This window comes from Scyliorhinus torazame, chromosome 8 (genome assembly GCF_047496885.1).
Source record: "Scyliorhinus torazame isolate Kashiwa2021f chromosome 8, sScyTor2.1, whole genome shotgun sequence".
In the NCBI taxonomy this organism is placed as follows: domain Eukaryota; kingdom Metazoa; phylum Chordata; class Chondrichthyes; order Carcharhiniformes; family Scyliorhinidae; genus Scyliorhinus; species Scyliorhinus torazame.
In genome coordinates this window covers 180,690,287-180,711,811 of record NC_092714.1, presented here as the reverse complement: position 1 = coordinate 180,711,811, position 21,525 = coordinate 180,690,287, and the positions used below count along the sequence as shown (strand labels likewise).

General features: G+C 50.1%; 1 protein-coding gene across 1 annotated transcript in view; it reads right to left on the bottom strand.

The window, feature by feature from the left end:
* Window positions 1-21,525, bottom strand: part of LOC140428294 (tumor necrosis factor receptor superfamily member 5-like) — a 97,837-nt gene that overhangs the window by 60,030 nt on the left and 16,282 nt on the right. The window contains exons 2-3 of the mRNA XM_072514609.1: window positions 6,202-6,286; window positions 4,263-4,388 (exon numbers count right to left, since the gene is read on the bottom strand). Of these exons, the coding sequence (XP_072370710.1) occupies window positions 4,263-4,388; window positions 6,202-6,286 (211 nt within the window). The remainder of the gene's footprint in view (window positions 1-4,262; window positions 4,389-6,201; window positions 6,287-21,525) is intronic.

The window sequence follows — 21,525 nt, the reverse complement described above, 5'->3', positions numbered from 1 at the left end:
AGCTGACACAGCGACAGGGCTGCGTAGCTGACACAGCGACAGGGCTGCGTAGCTGACACAGCGACAGGGCTGCGTAGCTGACACAGCGACAGGGCTGCGTAGCTGACACAGCGACAGGGCTGCGTAGCTGACACAGCGACAGGGCTGCGTAGCTGACACAGCGACAGGGCTGCGTAGCTGACACAGCGACAGGGCAGTGTAGCTGAAACAGCGACAGGGCAGCGCAGCTGACACAGCGACAGGGCTGCGTAGCTGACACAGCGACAGGGCTGCGTAGCTGAAACAGCGACAAGGCTGCGTAGCTGACACAGTGACAGGGCTGCGTAGCTGACGCAGTGACAGGACTGCGTAGCTGACACAGTGACAGGGCTGCGTAGGTGACACAGCGACAGGACTGCGTAGCTGACACAGCGACAGGGTTGCGTAGCTGACACAGCGACAGGACTGCGTAGCTGAAACAGCGACACGGCTGCGTAGCTGACACAGTGACAGGGCTGCGTACCTGACACAGTGACAGGGTTGCGTAGCTGACACAGTGACAGGGTTGCGTAGCTGAAACAGCGACACGGCTGCGTAGCTGACACAGTGACAGGGCTGCGTAGCTGACACAGCGACAGGGCTGCGTAGCTGACACAGCGACAGGGCTGCGTAGTTGACACAGCGACAGGGCTGCGTAGCTGACACAGCGACAGGGCTGCGTAGCTGACACAGTGACAGGGCTGCTTAGATGACACAGCGACAGGGCTGCGTAGCTGACACAGCGACAGGGCTGCGTAGCTGACACAGCGACAGGGCTGCGTAGCTGACACAGCGACAGGGCTGCGTAGCTGACACAGCGACAGGGCTGCGTAGCTGACACAGCGACAGGGCTGCGTAGCTGACACAGCGACAGGGCTGCGTAGCTGACACAGCGACAGGGCTGCGTAGCTGACACAGCGACAGGGCTGCGTAGCTGACACAGCGACAGGGCTGCGTAGCTGACACAGCGACAGGGCTGCGTAGCTGACACAGCGACAGGGCTGCGTAGCTGACACAGCGACAGGGCTGCGTAGCTGACACAGCGACAGGGCAGCGTAGCTGAAACAGCGACAAGGCTGCGCAGCTGACACAGTGACAGGGCTACGTAGCTGACACAGCGACAGGGCTGCGTAGCTGACACAGCGACAGGGCTGCGCAGCTGGCACAGTGACAGGGCTACGTAGCTGACACAGTGACAGGGCTGCGTACCTGACACAGTGACAGGGCTGCGTACCTGACACAGTGACAGGGCTGCGTAGCTGACACAGTGACAGGGCTGCGTACCTGACACAGTGACAGGGCTGCGTACCTGACACAGTGACAGGGCTGCGTACCTGACACAGTGACAGGGCTGCGTACCTGACACAGTGACAGGGCTGCGTAGCTGACACAGTGACAGGACTGTGTAGCTGAAACAGCGACAAGGCTGCGTAGCTGACACAGTGACAGGGCTGCGTAGCTGACGCAGTGACAGGACTGCGTAGCTGACACAGTGACAGGGCTGCGTAGGTGACACAGCGACAGGACTGCGTAGCTGACACAGCGACAGGGTTGCGTAGCTGACACAGCGACAGGGCTGCGTAGTTGACACAGCGACAGGGCTGCGTAGCTGACACAGCGACAGGGCTGCGTAGCTGACACAGCGACAGGGCTGCTTAGATGACACAGCGACAGGGCTGCGTAGCTGACACAGCGACAGGGCTGCGTAGCTGACACAGCGACAGGGCTGCGTAGCTGACCCAGCGACAGGGCTGCGTAGCTGACACAGCGACAGGGCTGCGTAGCTGACACAGCGACAGGGCTGCGTAGCTGACACAGCGACAGGGCTGCGTAGCTGACACAGCGACAGGGCTGCGTAGCTGACACAGCGACAGGGCTGCGTAGCTGACACAGCGACAGGGCTGCGTAGCTGACACAGCGACAGGGCTGCGTAGCTGACACAGCGACAGGGCTGCGTAGCTGACACAGCGACAGGGCTGCGTAGCTGACACAGCGACAGGGCTGCGTAGCTGACACAGCGACAGGGCTGCGTAGCTGACACAGCGACAGGGCTGCGTAGCTGACACAGCGACAGGGCAGTGTAGCTGAAACAGCGACAGGGCAGCGCAGCTGACACAGCGACAGGGCTGCGTAGCTGACACAGCGACAGGGCTGCGTAGCTGAAACAGCGACAAGGCTGCGTAGCTGACACAGTGACAGGGCTGCGTAGCTGACGCAGTGACAGGACTGCGTAGCTGACACAGTGACAGGGCTGCGTAGGTGACACAGCGACAGGACTGCGTAGCTGACACAGCGACAGGGTTGCGTAGCTGACACAGCGACAGGACTGCGTAGCTGAAACAGCGACACGGCTGCGTAGCTGACACAGTGACAGGGCTGCGTACCTGACACAGTGACAGGGTTGCGTAGCTGACACAGTGACAGGGTTGCGTAGCTGAAACAGCGACACGGCTGCGTAGCTGACACAGTGACAGGGCTGCGTAGCTGACACAGCGACAGGGCTGCGTAGCTGACACAGCGACAGGGCTGCGTAGTTGACACAGCGACAGGGCTGCGTAGCTGACACAGCGACAGGGCTGCGTAGCTGACACAGTGACAGGGCTGCTTAGATGACACAGCGACAGGGCTGCGTAGCTGACACAGCGACAGGGCTGCGTAGCTGACACAGCGACAGGGCTGCGTAGCTGACACAGCGACAGGGCTGCGTAGCTGACACAGCGACAGGGCTGCGTAGCTGACACAGCGACAGGGCTGCGTAGCTGACACAGCGACAGGGCTGCGTAGCTGACACAGCGACAGGGCTGCGTAGCTGACACAGCGACAGGGCTGCGTAGCTGACACAGCGACAGGGCTGCGTAGCTGACACAGCGACAGGGCTGCGTAGCTGACACAGCGACAGGGCTGCGTAGCTGACACAGCGACAGGGCTGCGTAGCTGACACAGCGACAGGGCAGCGTAGCTGAAACAGCGACAAGGCTGCGCAGCTGACACAGTGACAGGGCTACGTAGCTGACACAGCGACAGGGCTGCGTAGCTGACACAGCGACAGGGCTGCGCAGCTGGCACAGTGACAGGGCTACGTAGCTGACACAGTGACAGGGCTGCGTACCTGACACAGTGACAGGGCTGCGTACCTGACACAGTGACAGGGCTGCGTAGCTGACACAGTGACAGGGCTGCGTACCTGACACAGTGACAGGGCTGCGTACCTGACACAGTGACAGGGCTGCGTACCTGACACAGTGACAGGGCTGCGTACCTGACACAGTGACAGGGCTGCGTAGCTGACACAGTGACAGGACTGTGTAGCTGAAACAGCGACAAGGCTGCGTAGCTGACACAGTGACAGGGCTGCGTAGCTGACGCAGTGACAGGACTGCGTAGCTGACACAGTGACAGGGCTGCGTAGGTGACACAGCGACAGGACTGCGTAGCTGACACAGCGACAGGGTTGCGTAGCTGACACAGTGACAGGACTGCGTAGCTGAAACAGCGACACGGCTGCGTAGCTGACACAGTGACAGGGCTGCGTACCTGACACAGTGACAGGGTTGCGTAGCTGACACAGTGACAGGACTGCGTAGCTGAAACAGCGACACGGCTGCGTAGCTGACACAGCGACACGGCTGCGTAGCTGACACAGTGACAGGACTGCGTAGCTGAAACAGCGACAAGGCTGCGTAGCTGACACAGTGACAGGGCTGCGTAGCTGACGCAGTGACAGGACTGCGTAGCTGACACAATGACAGCGATGCGTACCTGGCACAGTGACAGGGCTGTGTACCTGGGACAGTAACGGGACTGTGTACCTGGGACACTGGCGGGGTTGTGTAGCTGTGACAGTGATCTGTGTACATGTGACAGTGCCAGTGCTGTGCTTCCTGTAGTTTCTCGTTTTGGTCGTTCTGTTGGGTGGGAGAAATTCCTCCCACTTATTATTCCAACAGGATTTGTATTCTGCTTAATAGAACATCAATTTAAAGCACAAAGTTCTGCAAATTCTGTTGGGGATTTAATTTGGCCACAATCTTGCTTCCTGCCTCCCCTCCCCCCGAAGTCTATATTTGTTCACAGTGGATTGTGATTGAGAGGAAACACTCTCCATTTTGAGTGTGCGGCACAATTTAATCAGACTATCAGTGCTGGCCTCGACAATCGGGATAACACATACACACGCGAACACCAGTGACACACAGCCAGAAATACATGCAACAACACAATAGGGAAAGCTAATGTGTACCTACTTGGATCGCAGTACATGTGCTGTTGACAGTGATCGGCCAAGTTCCAGTTTGACTGATAGCGCCCCTCTTCACAGGGCTTACAATCAGTGCCACTCTGTACCGTGCATTCACTGTTCATGTAGGAACCTGCAACACAAGACAGCACAAGTACCAATCTATTGTGCAGGGAACACAATTCATAGACCTGGCTCTAATTCTGCTCCTTTGCCACCGGCCCGGGTGACCTTTGACACCATTTCATAGAGTCATAGAAGAGTCATAGAATCCATAAAGTGCAGAAGGAGGCCATTGGGTCCGTTGAACTTGCACCGACCCTTAGAAAGAGCAGCCTACCTAAGACCACTCCCTTGCCCTATCGCTTAACACTGCAGATTGAAATAGTCAATCCACCTAACCTGCACATCTTTGGAATGTGCGAGGAAACCCGCACAGACACAGGAGAAAGTGCAAACTCCACACGGACAGTGACCCAAGGTGAACCCGGGTCCCTGGTGCTGTGAGGCAGCAATGCGAAGCACTGTGTCGCCATGCCGCTCTTCTCTTGCAGTTAAATCTTTGCTCGTTGAGACGAAAATAAACCTCCCGGTAGATATTGGAAGTATTGGCAAAAAAAAGACAAGCTTTGAGAAGTCGGTTTGAAGATGGCAAAAGGGGAGTTGAGGAGATTGTAGAATTGTCCAGAGTGTCACCCATGGTGACTAGCAACAATGCTATTAATTTGGCGTGAAGAGCGGCAGATTCACCAATCAGCAGACCAGAAGGAGGAAAGGAATTATCAGAGCCAAGACTCGGCAGTGCTTATACTTTCCAACATTAGCGATTGCCCCTAACCCAGGGGTCAATTTTGCCGACCTATCGCAGCCGCAACTAAGATCAAATTAAATTAGCCTAGGTTAACAGCTGGAAATAAAACCTGGCAACCTCCTGATCTGAGCAGCTCAGCTTCTCGCTCGCCCAATTGCGAAGTCTGATCAGTTTTTTAAAAATTCCCCACCCATTCAGGTGCCAACCAACCAGTCATTTGGATTCCATCCTACAACTCCCAGATATTCAGTATTCGCTGGGCGAACCATTTGAGTGGCTTGGATTCTATTCAAAGCCATTGATTCCACAAAGAAATGGGTAAAATTATGGAGATCAAGCCCAAAACACTGATAAAATCTTGGAAAGATATATCATAAAAATGGAGGTTGACATTTTCAGCCCTATGGACAGGAGTGGGGCATCCCACACCTCAAGCCATCAATCAAAACATGGCTAATCTGGGACTCAACCATCTCCCTTGATACCCAAGCCTGAACTAAACCTTGAAAGCTCCAATTGGCTCCAGCTTCTGCAGCCCTTTTTGAGGACAGTATTTGTTATAACCCACAAGTATCTTACGGGGTGGGAATAATTAACTTACCCGTGAACCTTGCAGAATACCATCTCCCCTGTTAAAGGGGTGAAGGACCTCTTAACAATGTCTAGTTGTATGATATATAGAGCCAGCCGGTTAGGCACCGGCAAGGCAGACCCAGTTGGGATCTACCGTGCGGTGTATATAATAGTTATTGTAAATAAAACTAAGTGTCTTAGAACTACTGGTGTGGACTTCTTCGTGGCCTTATAAAAGTATTCCAGGTGTCTATTGCCTTGTGTCTGTGTGTGTATAGAGAAGCTCCTTGATTTCACTCTTGAATGGACTCGCACCTATCAGTGACCCAGTTTATATTCCAGCTTTGACAAAGAGTAATCCAAACTCGAAACTTTAACGCCATTCTCGCTCCACAGATGCCACCACACCTGCCGAGATTGTCCAGCATTTTCTGGTTTTGTTTAAGATTCCGGCATCCATATTCCAGCCTTCTGTTCATCTCGTTCCCCACCACCCACCCCCCCCCCCCACCCCCCCCCCCTGCAGGAATTCATTCTCCTCCATTATTATTTGTGTACTTACCCGGTGGACACTTGGCACAGCAACGGGAAAACTTTATGTACTGTGTGATAGTGTTACATTTGGTGGCGGATTCACAATGGCACACCTGAAAGAGTAAAACAGAGGCTGTATTTAGTATTCACGTTATCGCGTTTCACTGCATTGCTCATTTTCGGGGTTACCCACCCCGAATAATCTGCAGGACACTGCTGTGAGAAAATCCAGGAGAAGGTTCATCGGAGCAGTAAAAAAAATTGTACGTAGTCAATACTTTGTTTAAGTACTCTCACTTATTAATTGTGTACATATCGGAAAGTGAAAAGTTGGCTGCTTGACCGTCAGTCAGGAATGTGAAAATGAAAATGTTCCAGTAAAACAAGAAAGAAAGCTGCAGCTGAAAGAAGCTCATCAATTAGGTCCATATTACCAGATTCATTCCACCCATTTTCACCAACCCCAACTCCCAGGGGAATTCTGGTAGCAGGATTATAATGGTTACTGGACTGCTAATCCAGAGGATCATACTAATGTGCAGAGTGTTTCTTAAATAGTTAGAAAGTGTAGATATTAAAAAAGCCATTATGTGGAGATGCCGCCGTTGGACTGGGGTGGGCACAGTAAGATGTCTTACAACACCAGGTTAATGCCCAACAGGTTTGATTCGAATCACTAGCTTTCGGAGCACAGCTCCTTCGCCTGATGAAGGAGCTGTGCTCTAAAAGCTAGTGATTTGAAACAAACCTGCTGGACTTTAACCTGGTGTTGTAAGATATAAATAAAGGACCTGCGTATCCAATAAACCACTGACGGCTAACATGCAGGTGCAGCAGGCAATTAAGAAGGTGAATGGTATGTTGACCTTCAGAATCATAGATTCCCTACAGACAGAAGGAGGCTATTCGGCCCATCAAGTCTGCAACAACCATCTGAAACAGCACTCTACCTTGACCCACTCCCTCACTATCCCCCTAACCCCATCTAACCTATGGACACTATATGGCAATTTAGCATGGCCAAACCACCTAATCCATCTATTGCAAGTGGGTTTGAGTACAGGTGTACTGAAGTCATTTATCAATTGAATAGAATCTAGTTTAGACCACACCTGGAGAACTGTACGCAGTTTTGGTCCCCTTAGGAAGGAAATGTTTTGTCATAGAGGGGGGGAAACAGAAGTTCACCAGACTGTTCCCGAAAAGAGATTGAGGAAACTGGGCTCTTATCCTCTCGAGTTTTGAAAAATGAGAGGCGATCTCATTGAAACCTACGAAATACTTAAAGCGATAGGCAGGGTAGATACAGGCGAGATGTTTCCTCTGGTTGGAGAGTTTAGAACCAGGATGCACAATTTCAAAGTAAGTGATGCACGATCAATTACACTCAAGACGAAGTGATTTCATAACTGAAGGCTTTAATCGACTAGAACTTGTTCCCCAGCAGCTTTGGTACAGAAAGTGAAGGCCGCTGGGACGGCACCGGTTCTTATACTCCGCCTGTCAGGGCGGAGCTACGTATCAACAGCCAATGGTAAACTCCTAGGTTTAACCAATGGTCATCAGCCTCTTATGTACCGCAATACCTAATAATACCACAGTAAGGAGGAAGCCACGTACAACTGAGATGTGGAGAATTTATTTTTATTCAGAGGGTTGTGAATCTTTGGAATTCTCTATCCCCGAGGGCTGTGGAAGCTCAGTCATCGAGTCTGACTGACAGATTTCTAAATACCAATGACTTAAAAGGTGTGGGCATAGTTTGGGGAAAAGACATTGAAGTGGACGATCATACAAGATCACACTGAATGGTCTGATGGGCTGAATGGCCTACAGTTGCTCCTATATTGAGGAGAAAAGGGCAGTAAGGTATGGGCAACAATTGCTGCCTCGCCAGTGATGCCCAAACCTCAGGAACAATGAATGAAAAAATGTTTCTTTCTGGAATATTACAGCTTAGGTGCATAAGGCACTCTGAGAAAATGCTTTCAAAACTCACAATAGGAGATGCTATTAAGTATATTAAATGAAAGAGGGTGGTAATGGGGGGATGTGAGTTCATTGAGAACAGACACACGTGAGACTGTAATGGATAATACTAAAAAGGCAGATTTGTTAAATGAATATTTTGTATCTGTTCTTCCCATGGAGAGAAGAAAATAATAGGCAGTCTAAAAAGTCACAAAGAAGAATTTACTGGTTGGATTTAATATAAGTAAGAAAACTGTCAAGGGGAGAAACTACTGAACGTGAACAAATCTCCAGGATTGCAGGGAATTGAGTGATTTTTATATTTCAGCTCCAATTTTGGGATGGGCTGTTATATCGGTCACTATATACCATTTCCTGAGACGACGCTGGTCAGCTCTGTATTAAGCATTGCCTGGCATGGCAGACCCTGCCACGTTTACTGCAGGGGAGGACAGTGGGCTGAGAAGGTTTCACTGGCCTCTGTCTTCTGGGCTAGCTGAGTTTTTTGTTTCAGCTCGCCTCTTCTAATGCCCTTGCAAACAGCCAGCAACCCCAAAGTCCCCTCCATCAAAGACAGTCTCCTGGTTGAAAGTGACTATGTCTGCCATCTTCAAATCCCACTTACAGGTGTTCTTGTAATGGAGGCATGGACATCCAGCAGGTAATGATTCAGTTGCCAATTAACCGCATGGAATGTCTTTGGCTATACGACTGTCACCCACCTACTGAAGGTGCCTGAGCCAGTGCAGACGTTGTTGGCTTAGTACTAGACGTATGCTGACAGAATTAGTATGCCTCCCAGCACCAATCCCCTTCCAGCCCACACCCATTGTCCAACAGGAGTCGGGTCAGGAAGTCTGTTGGCATTTGCGAAAGCTCATAAAGTGGGTCACCAACCCTCCCACTCCCAGCATTGTCTTGGAGCCTCCAGATGTTAAACAATTGAATCTGGTGCACACTACAGTGAGCCACCCAGGAGAGGAATTACTGAGACAATGGGTGCGATTCTCCAGAAAAATTTCTAAGTGTGCCAGCGAGCAGGAATTGTCGCGGGTTTCCCGGCGCTAGTCCAGCGAGGCCGGCAATGCTATTCAACGTTAATTTGTCCACTTAACGAGGCCTCATGGGCTTCTCGCCCCGAATGCTGGCTCGCCAGCTGATTCGCTGGGACCGTACTTGCCAGCCCCCCACTAACAGGTGGGCATGGCTGAGGCGCTGCAGAGTTTGACCCAGTCGTAGGTGGACATTGCAGAGGTGCGGCAGAGCATGTCCCAGTCACTGAGGAGCATCGCCGAGGGCGTCGACATGATGGTGCGGACCATGGGGAACCGCCAGGGCTGGCAGAGCCAGATGGTGCAGGGGCAGCCAGGGCCCGAACCAGCTGCCCCTCCGTTCGAAAGTGAACCACAGGGTCCTATGGACATCAACCGGGAGGAGGGATGATGAGTGCCAACCCGGACCCGTCCCATGGGGCGGCGACGGTGGATACCAGCTCTCCCGTGTTTCACCCCTCTGATACGGCCGCAACTCGGGGTCAGCACATTGGACAGGGCTGCACGGCTGTTCATGTGCCGCCGACAAGTGAGCCGGGGTCCTCCAGCCCCAGAGCCCCCAGAGGACGCTCGCCCACCAGGGGATTGAAGGCCACGAGACACGGTAAGCAGCTGGCTGCCTCCACCTCAGATGTGCATCCTGGGGACACACCTTGACGTAGTGGTAGAGCTAGGAGGGCTAAGCACATCGAGGATCATTGAGGGCACCGGGGGGGAGGGGGGGGAGCGCTGCACCATCGGCAGAGTGGGGACCTATATTGAACAATAAACGCCCTTGTGCACAACCAGTAGCATGCCTCTGTCACTTTCTGCCGCAATGCATCACCGCGTGCAGGTGATGGGTGTGAATGAGCACCAGACAGGCAGGGGTCAGACTATGGCACAGATTGAGAAGCACCAGCGCCCAGCTCTCGGTGGGTTATCATCAACCCCCTGACCTCAACAGTGACCCGCTGACAGTGCCGACACAGTCCCAGCACCCTGGGGTAATGTGACACATACCTTGGAGACATGGGGGTGGTGGGTGGGCAAGGTTGTGACGATGGACTAGGCTACGTCCTAGGTGAATTGGGCAAGTACGAGGGCCTCCCTGGCCCTCCGGGCTTGCCAGACCCTCACCACTGCCGCCTGTCCTGCAGCCTCTGATCAAAAATGGTTTCTGATAACTGCACTTCAACTTCATCTTCACTCTTTGATTTCTCTACACTAATCGGTGCCAGCGTGACCACCTGCTGGGGAGTCCGCTGAATGACGGGAGGCCTTTGGATAAAGGGTGGCTCTCATTAATTGTATAGACATGGGGCTTAAGTGGTGATAATTTCTTTCTCGCCTTTCTACGGCGAGATTCCGATTTCGCCAATGGGTGCAGGCCGGTTGCATCGCAAACTGTTTGGCGCCTGCCGCAGTTCCCCTTTCCAGCTATTCACCGGCCTCGTTTCGCTTGAGCGGGAGTGTAATGAGGCCGGTAGATCACGCCCAATGTTTCTTTGTTATCAAGATATCGGGGATGGCTAAAAGGGCGGTTTCAATAATGGTCTTGGCAGAGGGCACGGGAGGAAATTCCAGTGATAGCAGGAATGAAGTTCCCCAAATTTAACAGAGCCCGGCAATCAGTAAGCAGGGAATGATCATGCCTTGAAGGGAGTCGGGAAGCAGTGGGGGTTGATCGGGAGTTAATTACAGAGGGGTAGGGGGTGGGATTAATGCTGATAGGGAGGTACAGACTAGAGAAAATAGTTTGATAAGGTCAGTGGAATGGTTAACCAATCGCTGGGCAAGCAGTTCAAGATCTAACGGCCCTGTCAAAATTTCAGCAATAGTACCAAAGGCTTGTGCCCCAGAACTTGCCGTTCCCCTCGCCAATTCAGCTACAACACTAGCATCTACCCGGTACTGTGGAAAAATGGCATGTCCACAAAAAGCAGGACAAATCTAAACCAGCCAATTACCATCCCATCAATCTGTTCTCAATCATCAGTAAAGTGCTGGAAGGGGTAATTAACAGAGATACCAAGAGCCCTTACTCAGCAATAACATGTTAACTGACAAATTCCACCAGGGTCACTCAGCTCCTGACCTTATTACAGCCTTGGTTCGAACATGGACAAAAGAGCTGAATATCAGAAGTGACGGGAGAGTAACTGCCTTTACGTCAAGGCTGCATTTCACATTTGCATTTGCAGTATGGCATCAAAGAGGCTTACCAGAACTGAAGTCAATGGGAATCAGAGGGAAAATGCTCCACTGGTTGGAGTACCAACACAAAGATGATTGTGGTCGTTGGAGGTTAATCATTTCAGTTGCACAATGTTCAGCACCATTCATGACCTCATTACAGCCCTGGTTCAAGCATGAATAAAAGTGCTGAATGTCAGAGGTGAGGTGAGAGTGACTGCCCTTGACATCAAGGCAGCATTTCACCGAGTATAGCATCAAAGAGCCCTCGCTAAACTGGAGTCAATGGGAATCAGGGCAAAACTCTCTCCACAATCCTTTTAGCTGTAATATTACGTACTGGAATGGCCTCCAGAAACCTAGTAGACACATCCATTATAGTCAAAAGATATTGATTCCAACTTTTTGTTTTAGGAAGCGGTCCTACACAATCGATTAGGACCCTTGGAAAAGGTTCCTCAAATGCTGGAATGGGTATTAAGGGCGCTGGTTTTATCACTGCTTGAGGTTTCCCTATCACTTGACATGTATGACATGATTGACAAAATTTAACTACATCTTTATGTTGTCCAGGCCAATAAAAATGTTTCTGGATTTTAGCTCAAGTTTTCCTTATCCCCAAATGACCTCCCACTGGTACCTCATGTGCAACTCACAACACCTCCTTTCTATACCCTACCGGCAATACTACTTGATGAACGTCTGCCCACTTTTCATCCGCCTGCATATGTACAGGTCTCCATTTTCTCATCAAGACATCACCTTTACGGTAATAACATTCTGGTATACTCTCAGATTCCTCTTCCGTATATGCTTTCTGATATATCGTTTTATTTCTATATCTTTTTGTTGTAACTCCGCCAATTTTCCTGAACTAAAAATATCTGCCTCATCCTCCACCTGTTCTTGTTCTTTTTCAACCATCTGATCAAAAATCGTATCTGATAATTGCACTCCAACTTCATCTTCACTCTTTGAGTTCTCCTCTTGTCTTAACCTGTGACTTTGCGACCTTGTTACTACACAATCCAGAAAGATCCCAGGATATTCGTCCTTCAACACTTCAGTTGTCTGATTTTCCACTGGCTTATCAACCACAGTAGGCATCACTCCCACCTGCAATCCAGCTATATCATTACCCTAGATAAACTGTATTCCTGGACAAGATAGTTTCTCTATTACTCTTACTACCACTTCACCACCCTTCACTGGACTTTCCAACCTTACCTTATATAATGGAACGCTACTCCTCTCACCCTGAATTCCACATATCACCACCTTTTCTGGCAACATTCTTCCCAAACTACATAATTCCTCATCTCTTACCATTAAAGATTGACTAGCCCCTGTATCTCTTAAAATTGTGACTTCTTTACATTCTCTTCCTGATACACATGAGTAAACTTTACCCACACAAGTAAATTCTTTAAATACATCTGGCACCTTCTTAACAATTACTTCTTGAACAGGTTGTACAATCGTTTGCACCTCCTTCGCTTCCCTTGGGCTTTCCTTTACCACTTTGACAAACCCAACTGTCTTATCCTGTTTTACCACATCAGCATTCCCAGTGTTTTTCTTCAACCACCAACACTGTGACTTTACATGGCCTAGTTTATTACAGTGAAAACATTTGAAACATTTCATCTCTTTTCCACCCTCCTGGATTTCTTTTTTAATCTGAGACACACTCTCTTTACTGTCTCCCATCAGATCACCTTTACCTTTACCACTTGAGTATTTCTCATGTCCCCAGTTTCGATCCCTCACCGGCCGAAACTGATGTCGGAAACCAATCTTTGATTTATGAACTAATTCATAATAATCTGCCATTTCTGCTGCTAATCTCGCAGTTTTAACCCTCCGTTCTTCCACACGAGTTCTCACTACATCAGGAATTGAATTTTTAAACTCCTCCAAAAGTATAATTTCTCTGAGAGCTTCATACGTTTGGTCTATTTTCAAAGCCCTTATCCACCTATCAAAATTACTCTGTTTGAGCCTTTCAAACCCCATGTATTTTTGACCAAATTCTTTCCATAAATTTCTAAACCTTTGTCTGTTAGCTTCAGGCACTAGCTCATATGCACTTAAGATGGATTTCTTCACCTCCTCATACGTTCCAGATACCTCCTCCGGTAGTGATACAAACACTTCACTAGCTCTACCTACCAGCTTTGTTTGAATCAGTAATACCCACATGTCCTGTGGTCATTTCATTTGTTTAGCTACCTTCTCAAATGAAATGAAAAAGGCTTCCATTTCCTTCTCGTCAAACTTTGGCAATGCTTGGACATATTTAAATAGATTCCCACCAAGCCTTCGACTATGACGCTCTTTCTCACTATCCTCAACACTATCATCCAACTGTACGTTTCCCTTTACATCTGCCAATTTTAATTGACTGTCATGTTTCATGGCCATTTTCTGAAGTTCAAACTCCCTCTCTTTATCTTTTTCCCAGATCTGTATCTCCCTTTCTTTTTCTTTTTGTTCTGCTAGGGCTATTCTTTCTTTTCTCCTTTCTTCTCTCTCCTTTTCTTTTCCCTCTCTCTCTCTTTCTTTTTCCTCTCTCTCTCTCTCGCATTCAAGCCGCTTTGATTCTTTCTCATGATCCATTCGTTTAATTTGCAACTGACTTTTTGCCATTTCCCATGAGTCAATCTCTATCTCAGGCAACTTTAAATGCTTAACCACCGCCATAATTACCTCACCCTTTCGCATTTTGTCAGGTAATGTTAACTGCAATGTTTTTGCCAGACCCAACAGTCTGCGTTTAGTCTCTGTCCGTAAGGTACTGCGTATGACAGTCTCCACCCCCAAAAGCTTCTGAGCCTCTGAAAGAGCCATTGTCCACAACACACTTAAACTAAAATACCACACCGGAAAAGCAACAATCCTTCACTGTCTTTAAGTTCACAAAAGCCAATCCAATAGATAGACTTTTATTCCCCTCGAGCCCCCAATTGTTATGGGCGAGGCGTTTTCAGAACCCCAAAATGTATCATGGAGTTCAGCCAACCTCCCCCTTTAATGTATTGTTTCTTTTCCGAGGACACGGCTTGTTCTCCAGGAGTGGGATTACAATTATGGACACGTGGGTTTTTAAACACAAAACAATGTTTATTCCATGAACTCAACTTAACCCTTTTAAATAAACATTGGATCTCTTAATACCCCCTTACTTCAAAGATTACCCCAAAAATATTACAACACTAAATAATCTTTCAGTTATTCCTTTCAACATCCAAGAGAGATTTAACACCTTTAAACAGAAACACATCAGGTTAAAGGCATTACGATTATGAGTTTAAATCAACCAAATGATCCAGAGATAGTCTTTCATGGCAGAGATCACAGCAGATCCAGCTCACTGCAAACAGACACACCCCAAGCTCTTTCAAACTGAAACTAAAAACTCAGAACTAACCTCAAACTGGCTGAACTGAGCTCAGCTCCACCCACTCTCTGACATCACTGCATTTCTTAAAGGTACATTGCTTAAACATCCATTTCTTAAAGGCACTCTGACATGACACAAGTAACTCACCTCCTGGCCCCCTAAAGCCTGTACACCATCTACAAGGCACAAGTAAGGAGGCTAATGGAATACTCTCCACTTGCCTGGATGAGTGCAGCTCCAACAACACACAATAAGCTTGACACCATCCAGGACAAAGCAGCCCACTTGATTGCTCCCCCTTCCACAAATATTCATACTCTCCACCACCAACAAGATGCACTACAAGAACGCACCACGGTTCCTTCGACAGCACCTTCCACACCCATGACCACTACCCTCCAGAAGGATAAGAACAGCAGATACCTGGGAACCCCACATGGAGGATCCCCTCCACGTCACTCACTACCCCGGCTTGGAAATATATCACAGTTCCTTCACGGTCGCTGGGTCAAAATTCTGGAATGCAGTGACCATCGTTATTTGATTTGATTTATTATTGTCACATGTATTAGTATACAGTGATAAGTATTGTTTTGTGTATAAAAGTATACAATACTTTTCACTGTATATTAATACATGTGACAATAATAAATCAAATCGAACTAATTGATAGCACCTTATACTTCAGGATGTTTCGGAGAGATATAATGAATTGCCTCTAGATGCAATCTGTATTGTTAATACGCCTTAACAGTGGGCCGGATTGATTTTATTCACTTACTGCCGGTACAGCGGAGGGGATTCCCTCAGCAGGACTTATGGAGGTATTGTGCCGCAGTGGGTAGCATCCTTGCCTCGGAGCCAGAAGCTCCAAGTTCAAGTCCCATCCCAGGACTTAATTGCCAAGGAAGGTGCTTTCATAACGCGGCTAAACAGGTCGAGTGTCATCCTGCAAAATCCTTCCAAAGACACCTATGGCTGGTGGCAAGAGCTGGAGTGACTCCTGATCAGCCGTGCTTGATGTGGAGTGGCGCCTCTCAAGCTACAATTTCTGGCAACAGACGAGCGACCTGTTCCAGGAAATATTAGCTATGGAAACAGACTAAAGTCTGCCTTAGTGCAACACTTGATGTGGGGAAGTGAATTGGAATGGACCATCATTATGTCAGCAAAGTTCCAATTGTAGCTCAGTGGTAGTTCTCTCACTTTCCACACTGATATCATTAGTGTCTACTACTTACACAAAAAAACATTCTCAAATTCAACAGAGCAACCTAACGATTCTAAAGTGGCTGAAAATATTTGCTAAAGGTTTAATTTTTTTTAATGGCCCTGAAGGCACAACCACCAATAAAAAATGATTATTGCTTAGTTAAGATGATTACGCATGGTGAACTCCACGTCTTGATGTGTGTGGTGGTATGTATTAGGGGTAATATGGTACCTGTGAAGCCGAGAGGCTATTGGCTGACAGGTCCCGGGTCCCGGTTGGATCTGCTGACTTCTGGCTCCGCCCTGAAGGCGGAGTATAAGAGGTCGAGTTCTCCGCGCAGCCTCATTCTGTTACTGAGCTGCTGGGGAACAAGTCTCGCTTAATAAAGCCTAGACAGACGTCATCGCATCTCGTCTCGCGTAAGTCATTGTGCGCTACAATTTATTAAGCGAGCTTAAAAAACTATGGAGCTCCGGATCGCCCCGGAGTGCCTGCGGATCAGCCCCCATGCAGCAAACTCAGCGGCCGTGTTCAAACACTGGCTAGCATGCTTCGAAGGCTACCTTCGAACGGCCCCCGGCCGGATCACGGAAGAGCAGAAAATGCAGGTCCTGCATTCGAGGGTAAGCCTGGAGATTTACTCACTTATAGAAGACGCGGAGGATTTCCCGACGGCGCTCGCGTTGCTGAAGGGCATCTACATTCGGCCCGTAAACCAGGTCTACGCACGCCACCAACTCGCGACGAGACGGCAAATTCCCGGAGAATTCCCATTTTGTCCACACCCGACCACATGCGATTCATGGGGGTGGCCATTTTGTCCACCCCCGACCACGTGCGATTCATGGACGCCGCCATCTTGGTTGACAACAAAGGACCCTAGCATAGACGGCTCCACGGGGTCCGCCGAAAACGCCACGACACTACTGCCATGACTGGCTTCGGTGACACTGGATCAATCGCAGCCCTGGGCGCTCCAAACGACGACAACAACGGTGCTGGTCAACGGATACAAGACGCCATGCTTGATCGACTCCAGGAGCACGGAAAGTTTTATTCACCCAGATACGGTAAGACGCTGTTTTCTGTCCATCCATCCAAGCACGCAAAAGATTTCCCTAGCTGCAGGATCCCACTCAGTGGAGATCAAAGGGTTCTGCACCGCGAACCTAACGGTGCAAGGGAGGGAGTTTAACAACTACAGGCTCTACGTCCTTCCCCAACTCTGCGTGCCCACATTACTGGGATTAGACTTCCAGTGTAACCTCCAGAGCCTAACATCCCAATTCAGCGGCCCAATACCCCCAGTCACTATCTGCGGCCTCGCAACCCTCAAGGTTGAACCGCCGTCCTTGTTTGCAAACCTCACCCCGGATTGCAAACCCGTCGCCACTAGGAGCAGACGGTACAGGGCCCAGGACCGGACGTTTATCCGGTCTGAAGTCCAGCGGTTGCTAAGGAAGGCATAATCCAGGCCAGCAATAGTCCCTGGAGAGCCCAAGTGGTAGTCGTGAAGACCGGGGAGAAGTAAAGGATGGTCGTAGACTATAGTCAGACCATCAACAGGTACACGCAGCTAGATGCGTACCCTCTCCCCCGCATATCCGACATGGTCAATCAGATTGCCCAGTACAAGGTCTTTTCCACCGTGGTCCTCAAGTCCGCCTACCACCAGCTCCCCATCCGCCCAGGTGACCGCAAGTACACCGCCTTCGAGGCAGACGGGCGGCTATACCATTTCCTAAGGGTCCCATTTGGCGTCACGAACGGGGTCTTGGTCTTCCAACGGGAGATGGACTGAATGGTTGACCAGCACGGGTTGCAGGCCACATTCCCGTATCTCGACAACGTAACCATCTGCGGCCACGACCAGCAGGACCACGACACCAACCTCCAAAAGTTCCTCCAGACCGCTAACGCCCTGAACCTCTCATATAACGAGGAAAAATGCGTTTTTAGCACAAACCGTTTGGCCATCTTGGGATACGTAGTGCGCAATGGAGTGATAGGCCCCGACCCCGAACGCATGAGCCCCCTTATGGAATTTCCCCTCCCCCACTGCTCCAAAGCCCTGAAACGTTGCCTGGGCTTCTTTTCATATTACGCCCAGTGGGTCCCCCAGTACGTAGACAAGGCCCACCCGCTAATACAGTCCACTACCTTCCCCCTGTCGACAGAGGCCCGCCAGGCCTTCAGCCGCATCAAAGCGGATATCGCAAAGGCCACGATGCACGCCATCGACGAGTCCCTCCCCTTCCAGGTCGAGAGCGACGCATCTGATGTAGCTCTGGCGGCCACTTTTAACCAAGCGGGCAGACCCGTGGCCTTTTTCTCCCGGACCCTCCACACCTCAGAAATCCGCCACTTCTCAGTGGAAAAGGAAGCCCAAGCCATAGTGGAAGCTGTGCGACATTGGAGGCATTACCTGGCCGGCAGGAGATTCACTCTCCTCACCGACCAACGGTCGGTAGCCTTTATGTTCGATAATGCACAGCGGGGCAAAATTAAGAATGACAAGATCTTAAGGTGGAGGATCGAGCTCTCCACCTATAACTATGAGATCTTATATCGTCCCGGAAAGCTGAACGAGCCGTCCGATGCCCTATCCCGCGGCACATGTGCCAACGCACAAATAGACCGCCTCCAAGCCCTCCACGAGGACCTCTGCCACCGTGGGGTCACTCGATTCTACCATTTCGTAAAGTCCCGCAACCTCCCCTACACTGTTGAGGAGGTCCGTACAGTCACCAGGAACTGCCACATCTGCGCAGAGTGCAAACCGCACTTTTTCAGGCCGGATAGAGCGCACCTGATCAAGGCTTCCCGCCCCTTTGAACGCCTCAGTTTGGATTTCAAAGGGCCCCTCCCCTCCACCGATCGCATCGCATACTTCCTAAACGTGGTGGACGAGTACTCCAGTTTCCCTTTCGCCATCCCCTGCCCCGACATGACAGCGGCCACGGTCATTAAAGCCCTGGGCACCATCTTTACACTGTTCGGCTTCCCCGCATACATCCATAGCGACTGGAAAGGCATTGCCTCGAGCAGGACGACCAGCTACAACCCCCGGGGGAACGGGCAGGTTGAGAGGGAGAACGGCACGGTCTGGAAGACCGTCCTACTGGCCCTACGGTCCAGAGATCTCCCAGTTTCCCGGTGGCAGGAAGTCCTCCCGGATGCTCTCCACTCCATCCGATCGCTGCTGTGTACCACCATTAACCAAACGCCTCACGAGCGCCTCCTTGTCTTCCCTAGGAAGTCCTCCTCCGGAACGTCGCTGCCGACCTGGCTGGCAGCCCCAGGACCCATCTTGCTCCGGAAACATGTGCGGGCGCACAAATCGGACCCGTTGGTCGAGAGGGTTCACCTTCTCCACACGAACCCGCAGTACGCCTATGTGGCGTACCCCGACGACCGACAGGACACGGTCTCCCTGCAGGACCTGGCGCCCGCCGGCAACACACACACACCCCCAACACCGATCACCCCCTCCCTGCCACCGGCGCACCCCACGACCGCCCCCTTCCGGGGGGGGGATGGGTCCTCCTCCCGTGCCCGCCCAGGAGTAAAACAGGAACAAACAGCGCAACGCTCCCGGAGACGACAGCGCCCGAGCCAGCACCTGCACCGGGGTTGAGGCGATCGACGAGGAAGACCAGACCGCCCGCTCGACTCGTGGAATCCGCGTGACACCAAGAAAGCAAGAATTTTGTTGTAAAATTTTTAAAAATTCCTTATTGTAAATAGTTCTGACAAACTTGTACATAGCTAAATGTTGGGCTAAATATGTCTATCAACAGTTCGAAATTTGTTCCAGGGCCAGCCTTGTAAACCCCTACCTCCATGCGAACCACCACCCCGCCGGGTTCCTTTTTAACAAGGGGTGAATGTGGTGGTATGTATTAGGGGTAATATGGTACCTGTGAAGCCGAGAGGCTATTGGCTGACAGGTCCCGGGTCCTGGTTGGATCTGCCGACTTCTGGCTCCGCCCTGAAGGCGGAGTATAAGAGCGGGTTCTCCCCGCAGCCTCATTCTGTTACTGAGCTGCTGGGGAACAAGTCTCGCTTAATAAAGCCTAGATAGATTTCATCGCTTCTCGTCTCACGTAAGTCATTGTGCGCTACAATGTGCGAGGCTGGGTTTGACCCAGCTTAAAGTGGTGTTTAGGGTGCACCTGACCAAGTCCAGAATGAGTTGCTTCTTCTCGGAGGTGGATGACATATGAGAGCGTGTCCGGGGGTCCAGCCAACCATGCGCACATGTTCTGATCTTGCCCCAAGCTTGTGAGCTTTTAGGTCTCCTTCTTTAGCACCATGTCATAATTTGAATATTGAACAGGAGCCCTGTTCATTAGTTGCCATTATTGGGCCGTGCTGCAGAAGGGCGCGAGGGAGGGCGGATGTTCTTACCTTCGCCGTGTTGATTGCCCGGAGGCGGGTTCTGCTGGGGTGGAGGTCTGTGTCTCCACCCAGGGCCTCAATCTGGTTGGGAGGCTTGATGGTGTTTTTGTACCTAGAGAAGATCAAGTACACTGTGAGGGGTTAGGTTGAGGTATTCTACCGGAGGTGGCAACCATTGGTAGTTTATTTTGAGGAACTGATCACCGTCAGTTGTGTGTGTGTGTGTGTGTGGGGGGGTGATAATGCTACTTCTAATGTCTTTATTCTGTAAATTGTATAGATTTGTTCATTTTGTAATCTATAAAACAAAAAACTCCAATAAAAACATTTTTTTTTAAAAAAAGAAGCCTTCTGCTGAGCTGTGAGGGACAATCAGGCCGCCTGCTGAGGACTTTTTCCAGTCTTATGGCACACAAAAGAGGCAAGAGTGGTTCTGGGAAATCAGGGGATGGTGGGGTTTAGAGGACAGGCCACAATGGACGCCGGGGAAGGCTGCTTCTTTCAACACCAACTGCAGTGGGAAAGTGAACATTTTGTGGCCCTTTTATGAAACAGCCTTCTGTGGCCTCTTTAGAGACCCGCAGTGACACCTAAATTAACACACCGCAATCTCTGACTAAGGCAAACTGGTTTGACAATCCAGATCTGAAATAGCATCGGGACTTAATTTTAAAAATAGAATGAGACCTGCCCTCCTGTGGGGTCATCTTAAAAAAAGGCCCCAGCCTATTTACCAGTGATTGAATTGAGCAGATCAGACACAGACCTCTCCTAAAGAGGCTACCACCACATCTACTTTAGACTTTAAAATGGGTGCAATGAATGGATATGACAATGTTAAATTTAGACCTCATTATTCCTTTTTAAATGTTTATGCTCATTATTCCTTGTTAAAATGATTATGCTGATTATTGAGTTTCAAATTGATTATGCCAGTGGATCCTTAAACTAGTTAATCTGTGTTAAAATGATGACACTGATTATCTAACACATTTTGGTATAGTTGAGGAGCAACTCTTGCCGTTTCTACAACAACCACCCACAGTCATGTGGCTGATCACCACAACTAACCCCAGTTTCCCACAATAAAACTCGTGGGGAAGTTTCTTCGAAGACACTTCAGTGATTTGTGTCATC